The 9132-nt window shown below is 44.8% G+C and overlaps 1 protein-coding gene across 1 annotated transcript; it reads left to right on the forward strand.

Moving 5' to 3' along the window:
* Positions 1-997: 997 nt before the first annotated feature.
* On the forward strand, positions 998-5219 carry kncn (kinocilin). The gene is made up of 5 exons (XM_041948993.1): positions 998-1145; positions 3120-3251; positions 3361-3432; positions 4174-4267; positions 5120-5219. The coding sequence occupies exons 1-5, from the start codon at positions 998-1000 to the stop codon at positions 5193-5195; spliced, it is 522 nt and encodes a 173-aa protein (XP_041804927.1). The 3' UTR covers positions 5196-5219.
* Positions 5220-9132: the final 3913 nt, after the last annotated feature.

Raw genomic sequence — 9132 nt, forward strand, 5'->3', positions numbered from 1 at the left:
TAATGAGTTCTGCTCAGCATCCTATTCTGAGAGCTCATGGTGTGGTGCTTGAAGGAAACCAACCATTATGTGAACACTAGAGACTATGCCTTGTTTTGAAACCACAAAGATTACAATAACTCAACAGGTATGCGCTGCATAAGTCACATAAACACATACACACATGTGCGCGAGCTCCCTATCACCTGCACTGATTAATAATAGATGCAGACATGTGTCTCTAGAGAGAGATAGAAGAAGTTTACCTGCTGAACAGGAAATGTGTCACTGTTTCATCTCGATCCGGTAAGTTCATTTGTTATCCTATTCACTGGTGTTTATCCTGCTTACCCTCCTTTTCCCTCTGTTGCCATGGATATGCTATTCCTATGGCAACTGCAGGCCTTTATGGATGGCCTCGGGCCCCCACCATAGAGGACTCTGTGAACCTTTCATTTCACATTCCCTTCAAGCTCACAGACATATCACACAAGTTGCACATACTCCACCTCTGTCTCTCTAACTGCCGCCCTTTCTCTCTTTGTCTCAGTGTGCTGCTCTGCCCCTGTAGTCATACTGCTGTGTCTCACTTTTAAGTCACTGATAGACTGCATGTGTCCAAGACAGCGACACAGCCCTTTGTCGTCCTAGTGTACAGTTTTCTTAAATTATACTGTACGCAAGATGCCAGTGCTGCTTGGACGAGCACCGTGATCAGATTTGTACAGCGTATCGCTGTCATAAGAGTCAGTGCCCCAAGCTTTCTAATTTTCCTTGGCAATGGAAACCAGAGCTCCATCTTTAAAGATGCATGAGATGTCTTGAGCAATGGAGAACAGAGACGGAGGCTCTGCCAGAGAAAGTGTTTCTGTGTCAGAGAGAGTGAAAGAAAGGGAGGGGCAACGCTCGTGCAGATGACAGGGAAGTTGCCAGTGGCAGTGAAGGCCCTGGTGGGAACATAGTACGGTGTCAGGAGGCTGTGTATGTGAAGGGCAGGTGGGGGGCCTCCACCTGCTGAATGAACCCCGTCAGTGTCGGGGAGTACCATGGGCTACGGGTGGGCTCAGCCCTGCTCAGCATTGTGGCGGGCTGCATCATCATTGGGGTGTCCAGGGAGTGTGATGCTGATGCTGTAGGTGGTATCTTCCTGGGAGCGGGGGGCCTCGGTGAGTGTGTGTGAAACTTTTTGGGAACTGCTGACTTAGTTGTAGTAAAGATTTTTAGTAATTGTCAAAAGCAATTAGTTGGGCCCCTAAACCCTCACATCAGTCTATTTTTGTAGTGTCAATGAGTATTGATGGAAGATTAATTACTGTAAATGTGGATTTTCTGTCTGGAGGCCTGTTCCTCTGTAACATCTTAAAAAACACACTTACCATTGTTTTATTACCTCGATTCTTGACGTCTTCTCCTAATTTTGCGAGAATTGATTGTTATCATGATTTTGACCCAGTGATCTTCCTGGAGGCTGCTGCAGAAAATGTCACATCACTTTTCGTGGTTAAATGCAGGATTTTTGTATGCTCTAGACCTGTGATTGGTGTTGCAAGTATGCTGCACTAGCACTCCGAAATTAGTACAGCTGAGTTTCTGTTTTAAGGGAGACCTTCTTGGGGATCATCTGAGACCCCAAACGATGAGAAAATAAAGCTTATGTCAGCAAAACACAAGGGTTGAAAGAGCTTTGTCTGGTTTGAGGAGGACAGACAGAGATACTCGACAGACAGAAAACCCATTGAATACTAGCAATAAAATAAAGTGAAATCAAGTGATATTCAACATTTTAAAAGAAGTACAGCAGTGCATAAGCGCAACACAAAGCACAGAAGTTTCAGACCTGTATCAGGAAGTCGTTGCTAGTTAAAGGCTAAAGTGAAAAGATATGTTTTTATATTTCTCTTAAAGATTTAGTGAGCTGCTTCCCTGATATCTACAGGCAGTGTGTTCCAGAGCTTTGGGTAATTGACAAAGCCTGAATCCCCAATTTTCTGTTGTCGGAAGCCTCCTATAGACCAGCAGCAGATGATCACAGTGCTCTTAAAGGCACATAGTGAACAAGGGATTTAGCAATGTGTTTTGGTCCTAGCCTATTAAGGGCTTTGCACACAAGGAGATGGACCTTAGAAGATCTGCGGCCTGTGACATTTTCCACCCATCGTGCTTGAAAAACACACCATGTGATCATATGATACAACGGTGTAACTGGAACCAGCCGGCAGCCTGACGAGTTGCACCGCCGCGATAAACCGCTTTCCTGGAGAGAAAGAGCAAAGGCCAGTGCATCGTTAATGTGAAACATATTCTCACCGATGATTTGATCAGCTTTCAATAATTAATTTGCCTTCCGAACGTACACGGGAATTTGGCAAATCAAAACTGTGTACAGCAGCTTGACAGGGACACTCACTCTGGCAGCACTTGTGCAGCTAAGCAGCATCTAATTATGAGTTTTGGGGCTTGTGCGCCTTAATGCCTCCACCAACACATCGGCTGACTAATGAGTATGAACAGAGCGTTCTTGGCAGATTCCTTTCACTCCTTCTGCAGTTTCATGACATTTTAAGCACATACATGCATCACAGCCACCCCCAGGACCTGCCAGGGCTTAATGCCAGCTCTTGTGGCTTGTAAGGGAAATCAATAACTGTGTTGAATTGGAGCAGAGTGCCACTGAGAGGCACACAAGCCCCGCGGCTCAGATATTACTTTATACCTCGACTCGAAAAAAGGAAAAACATCACACTGTATCTGGTATATTAGAAATAATCTGAAGGCGATTCCATCAAACAGTCCGATACAATTGTTTGTCGTGATGTCTGCAAGTACGGGAACTTCTGTGAAGAAGAGTTTTTCCACCTGCTGCTGCTGCTCTGGCAGTCTGTGTCACTGTGAGCAAATGAAATTAGCAGATTGCAATGAATGAGAATATGCAAGTGATTAGATTTATGCTTCTATACCAAAGTGAAATTTGATTTGACTTCATAATGAGATTTTTCTCTTTTTCTCTCTGCTGTACGCAGTATTTTCCTCTTCTACTCGCTTTCCTTCATTCATTTCTTTTGAACCCTGTGACAAATATTCACACTGACACTGCAATTAATCTATTATTACATCTTATCCATTCAACCAATAGTGATTAGGGCATTATTTAAAGCAGTGTTTTTATATCCTTCATCAAAGTCATTATGCTATCTGCCTTTCAGGCCTGCTCATATCGATCTACCCCTTTATAAAAGCCTGGCTGAACATCAACCATATTCTTCCATCCTTCGGTAAGTGGTTCAATAGTTTTTATTCATTATTAGAAAATTGCATTTGAATTTAACTACGCTTTAAAATCATGTTGTTTCATCACATGGTACCACGGTGAAAATGTCCCAGGAAACTTCAGAGTGCACCCCACACCTGCCAATCCCGCTCCTGATCAACCCGCAGATGCCCCAAGAAGAGAAGGTGAGCGAGTGTGTGAGCTGTCCTTTATGTTTCGACAGGATGGCAGCCAAGCAGCTGTCATGTAACACTCAGAGATAACGTGTTCGGTTTGCTACTTGATATTGAGCCATCAAGTCCATGTCTGTTATTTGTTCAAATCAAATGTGACACCTGGAGAGCTCATAGTTAACACCAGTGAGAGAGGTGTTGTGTCTAGGTGGTTGTTCATCTCTTTAATACCTCACAGGTGCGGTTGAATAGTAAAAAATGGAACGCTGTTTTCTTGCCAAGATGGAAAACATCATGAGATCAAGGAAAGATGTAAGAGAGAAAAGAGACACTGTGCTGAGAGAATCAGATAAAGTGACGTAAACATGTAAGCATTTTCATATACTGTAAATTTTAGTTCATCAAAAAATCCATGGCATATATATATATGTATATATTACCATGACACCAGGAATGCCTTTAAGCTATTGTGTTAGTATTAAAGCAGCAAGCAGCACTATGAGATGGCAATTTCTCCTCTCATTTAGAGTTAGATAATTGAGAGACGTGACTGTGGCTGAGATAGTCAGTTCCCTCTGTTACGGTTATTGAACTGCACCCATACACTCTTTTAAAAGGTGAAGTTGCTTATGCATGCAGCTAGCAACGTGACTTTTTTATCTAGTTTAAAGTGGTAGACGGTAGGTGAATGCAGGTGACTACTCAATGCTGAACGCTGCAGTGTGTTTATCTGCTCTCTTGTGCCCTTCGCAGGGACTCAGAGTCAACTAAACCTGGAACGTTCTAAGAGTCGAATGGGAACCTTTGTGGAGGGCGGACCAATGGCTGAGACCAACCCAGATGAGGGGTATGAGACCAGTATTATATCCTGCCAATTGTCCTTCATGTGTGTTTAATGTAGATTAGTGATTTACACACTAGAGCAAGAAGTGGTGTGATGTTCGTGGAATGTAAGGATGAGCAGGATGTGGAACTGACCTCAACACCAGAGACCTCACATCCCGTTTGTTTAATGTTTACCCTCTGGCGACCATGTTAAATGTGAGTGTTGTCTGTCAGGGGCGCAGGCAGACGTAACGTAAGAGGAGACTGCTGTTCATTATATTTCAGTTATGTCAGATGAGATCATTTGCCTGTGTGTGACACCAAGAATATACATAAATGCAACGTCCTTTAAAACTAAGCTTTTTTTTTTTTTTTTTTTACAAATCTGTGAGCGAGATGTGAATTTTTTTTTTTTGTGCTTGATATTCTTTTATTTAAGGTCAAATTTGATGGGACCATCATGTAAAAGGCTTTTCTGAGTATTTAGGACTGATTTCTGTCTTTTGAGGAAAATAGCAGGTTAATTGAGGAATACTGGAAAAGTCCATTGTTGACCTCACTGTTTAAATAATAAAGAACAAATCATGCATTCGTGCACTGAGCTTCATTTTAAAGCATTAAACAAATACAAATACATTAATTATGCATCAGTTTCTCTATTGTATGTTTTGCTCTATTTTAAATTTGGATGACGTAGGGGAATAAAGTAGTATAGGTTGTCACAAATGGAAGAAAGGCATTATAAACAGATGCCTCCAAGCTATTTTCTAAATTATTATTTTTTTCCTCCAGATGTTTTAGTTCAGCTTTATCAGACCAACAGACACAATACTACATCCTTTGCTTGCATGACTCATGCTGTGGTGTGTTGCAGGACGTCTTCAGACATGCCGGACGTCTTATCTCGACGGAAACTTAAGCAGTCGCCCTCCGATCAAGACCTGCCATGACGTCGTCACATGACCTAACTGACCAAAATCATTCAACCAATCTTCATTAGGTTTCTTTCAAATGCGGGACAAAAGATGCTGATTTGAATCTTTGATTCATTATTTCTTCAGTGTAATTGTTGAACCTGCTGAACGTGTCCTGCTTGTTGAGATTGCTTCGTGATGGTGTAGTTATGTGGTCTAATAAAGGTCTCCGAAGATGCATTTGTGATTGTAGGTACAATATTTTCATACCTCCTCTCCCCGAGTAAAACAAATTAAACCCAGTAGTCCCACTTGTGTGCAGCTCATCTCATCATCGCACAATGTTCTCAGCCGGCAATTAAGAAATTATTACGGTCGTTACGTGATGAAGGGGCTCGTGCGCTGTTCGGCTCAAGTTCCCCTGCCTGTATTTGTCATGAGCGAAACAAATTGGAATACATGCATGTGTACAGAAACACGCACACGCACACAGACAAATAGCTACTTCCTTTGCCTGCATACAGTGAGCGGCACCCCCGCAGTGAAACATAATACATTGATATTCAGGACAGCGCGGGCAGGATGGCTGCTGCATGGGGAAGAACGCTGTGCTCTGACAGAACCTGTGACGTGCTGTGAGGATGAACAGTACAGGCGACAGGAGCCCGAGCAGTTTGATTGTCAGGCCTCAAATCACAATGCCACAATCCCACAATCCCTCTGTGTACGCATGGAGGGCAACAATGGACGCTCAGAAAAGGTACAGCCCTCACCACCTATGCCAGCATGCATTTGTCAAAAGGCAGTGAGAGACCCTGGACCTCATCTTAAAAACCAGAATTTAAGAGATTTTCCTGTATCTTTCCTGCTCACTCTGGATAATCTGCAGACTTTCTTTGGATCTAAACTCTGTCGAATAAATAGCCAAGATACCAGTGGCGGTAAGTGGGGAAAACATACTCTTAAATATGCCCAGAAATAATAGTTGGGATGTTGCCACAGATGTTTATGGTCTTACAGAGTGAGAGAGTTAAGTGGACCTTGAGCTACAATTATTTTTTCAGCTATTTCCAAAGTGAAGAATCATCTTTTTCTCTCAGTATCAGCGCCTACAGCTAAAAGATTTATCAGTTTAACTAATCTTATCTTATTAATGGCTAACACATCATTTACTGATGCTTTATAAAAAGTTATCAGCCCTAAATCAGCTGCTGAGTTGCCGATGGTGTTTATTGTCCTGCAGCAGGACATTTACTGACTTTAAATCACCAGAAACACCCCTTTAAAAGACTGTTTGACCTCTGACCTTGATTGATTAATATTTAGTTACAGACTAACTTCTGCTGTTGGCTCATTTGATGACTCTTGACCGTTCATTAATGAGTTATGAATGCCTCAACAACCGGAGAGGGTTTGTATAACCGCTAATTAATGACTTATAATTGATTTATTAACCATTAATTAAGCCATTAGTTACAAATCATGAGCCTTTTATAAAGACTGTTTTATACATGATATTTAAGGGCTGATAAAGAGGAAACTTAAGTGAGCTTGCAGCCATCCTCTTGAAAATTCAGCAACAAGTAAGTAAAGGTGAGCCGCTAAGGCAAGGTGCAACACACACTCACACACACACGCCAGGCTGAACGCTGGCACAGGACGGACCGGTGAGGAGGACGCAGGACAGTCGCATCCAGGGGTCCACAGAGGAGGGACGAGGCTCAGCCCGCCGGATCAGACATGAGATATGACAACTCCACGGCGACTACCGGGGAGGTGCACCGCGTATGTTAGCGGTTTCCCTCCGCTTCCGTCGCAGGACGACCTCTCAGGTGCCGCGCGCGCGTCTCGGTCCACATCAGGAGCGGCGCGCGGTGTCGCGTCCGCGTGTCAACTCGGAGGAAATGCCATCTCACCGAAGTGATCTTCCCTCTCCCCGCAATTCTGATGGTCCTCAGCGGACCGGATCGCCTTTGCTCCGTGATTGAGCGGCTGTCATGACTTGTGCCCTCAGGAACGTGCGGCTGCCCGCGACAGGATGAAAACCCCTCGTTCGGCGTTGACGCGTCCTTTCAACCTCTCAGTAGCTGCAACCGGTAATTAGACAGGGACACACGGTGGGAATCTGCTGATGAAACAATGGAAGGACCTACAGTGTTTCGACATCAAGGGTGAGATTGTTTTAGTTTCACACGGATGCAGCACATCACTGCAGCCAGCGTGCATTTAGATGCGCTCTTAGCAAAGCCTGCTTAATGCTTAAACGTGCTGCTGCATGCATGTTCAGGCTCAGATTTCCCGATGTGCACATTTACAAGAAAAAGATCATTTCCCCTCTCCTCGTCTGCGCCGTGTGCTCTTGACTCTTGACTCATTTTATTGCAACTAAACACTTTAAATGCTTTTCCCCCCCAGTGGCCTAGCTGGCAAGGATGAAGCAGCTGCAGTGCGATTGCACACATTTTAATTCACAAAACAATATATAACAAAAACTGCGATTCTGATGAAGTAGCAGCTTAGGAGGAATGGCGATGCAGGAGTCACAGGGTGCATGCATCTGATCTGCACTGAGGCTTAGTTATCATGTAACTGAACAGTCAAATTCCCCATTAATGGTGCAGCAAATACCTCTCAACTGTTGCACTCATATTGTTTATTCCAGTATTTTCTTCAATCTTTATTTTTTGAAATAGTTTCTATCTACCTGAGTTAGATCTTGTGTTCAGTGTTCCATTTTGAGCAAATCAAGCACAATCTATATATACAAAAAACACTTGGACAGGATTCTATTCCTTCCACACATGTGGAACAAGCTTCTGGATGCACTGTTGCTCAGCCTGTTCTACTTGTAGGTTATCAGATGTTTATCATAATATGTTAGTCCACAACCTCTCCGGATATTTGTAATTTATAGGAGCAGCGAGGCAGAATGATGAATGCTCAGAGCCCGGTGATGGATTACACAGAGCGTCTCAGGGAGGACATTTGAATGAATGCACTTGAGAGAGGCAGAGTTTATTTTCCTTGACTGTCTGTCTCTATGATCAAAACTTTTACAACTGTCATGTTTTGTCATTTACAGACAAAGAAGTTTGCTGGCTGTGAATTTATCTGACCGTTGCCATGGCGAAGAGTCTGGGCTGAGACACAGGGGGATTTGATAACACAGTGGAAGAGAGAGCCCAGAGGTGAAGTGGTCATGGTCATCACTGATAGAAACACCGGCACCTCTTTGCCTAAAAAGGATGCGCAGAAGAAGACGAGGAGGAAGTCCCGCCCTCACGGCCTGCCCTCTCCGGCACTCTGCTGTGCCTGTGGCCTATGCATCATGCTGGCTGGACTTAACATCACCCTGGTGGGGGCGTTCGCCTTCAGCACACTGGTGCCTTCTGCCAACCCCCCGATCATCATTGGACCTATCCTCCTGCTGGTGGCCTTTTCCTTTTTTGGGGCCTGTTGCGTGTGCAGCCGCCTCCCCCCTCCCCACAGCTCTCGGAGGTCTAAGGTGGGCGGCAGGGGCGCGGGGCTGATGGGACACGGCGGGCTGGCCGGCGGGGCTACGTTCGAGATAGAGACCAGCGAGCACACGCTGCAGGATACCACAGCCGTGCAGCTCAGCCCCACATCCTCCCCCGGATCATCCCAGGCATCCAGCCCTGAAAAGGAGGCTCCCGATGTGGCCCTGCCGGGGCCCTGCAAGCTCTTCACCATGGAGAGCAACGGCCCCTCTTCTGTCTCCGCCACCGCAGTCTACTCAGCCTCCACAGCAGCAGGAGGGGAGGTTAAGCTCACCCTGCCACGTGAAGAGGTGGTCACCTAGCAGCGCAGAGACTGTCTCAAGGCCGGACTGCTAGCAGTGTAAATATCCTTTTGGGCTGAGGGCTTGCCGAGCGTGATCGTGTCCTCTAGTTTTTGTAGTGCCATATTTCTGGTTGTGACAAGTCGTCGACAATATGCTTTTGATTTTCTCGCC

The sequence above is a fragment of the Chelmon rostratus genome, chromosome 12 (genome assembly GCF_017976325.1).
Source record: "Chelmon rostratus isolate fCheRos1 chromosome 12, fCheRos1.pri, whole genome shotgun sequence".
Classification (NCBI taxonomy): Eukaryota; Metazoa; Chordata; class Actinopteri; order Chaetodontiformes; family Chaetodontidae; genus Chelmon; species Chelmon rostratus.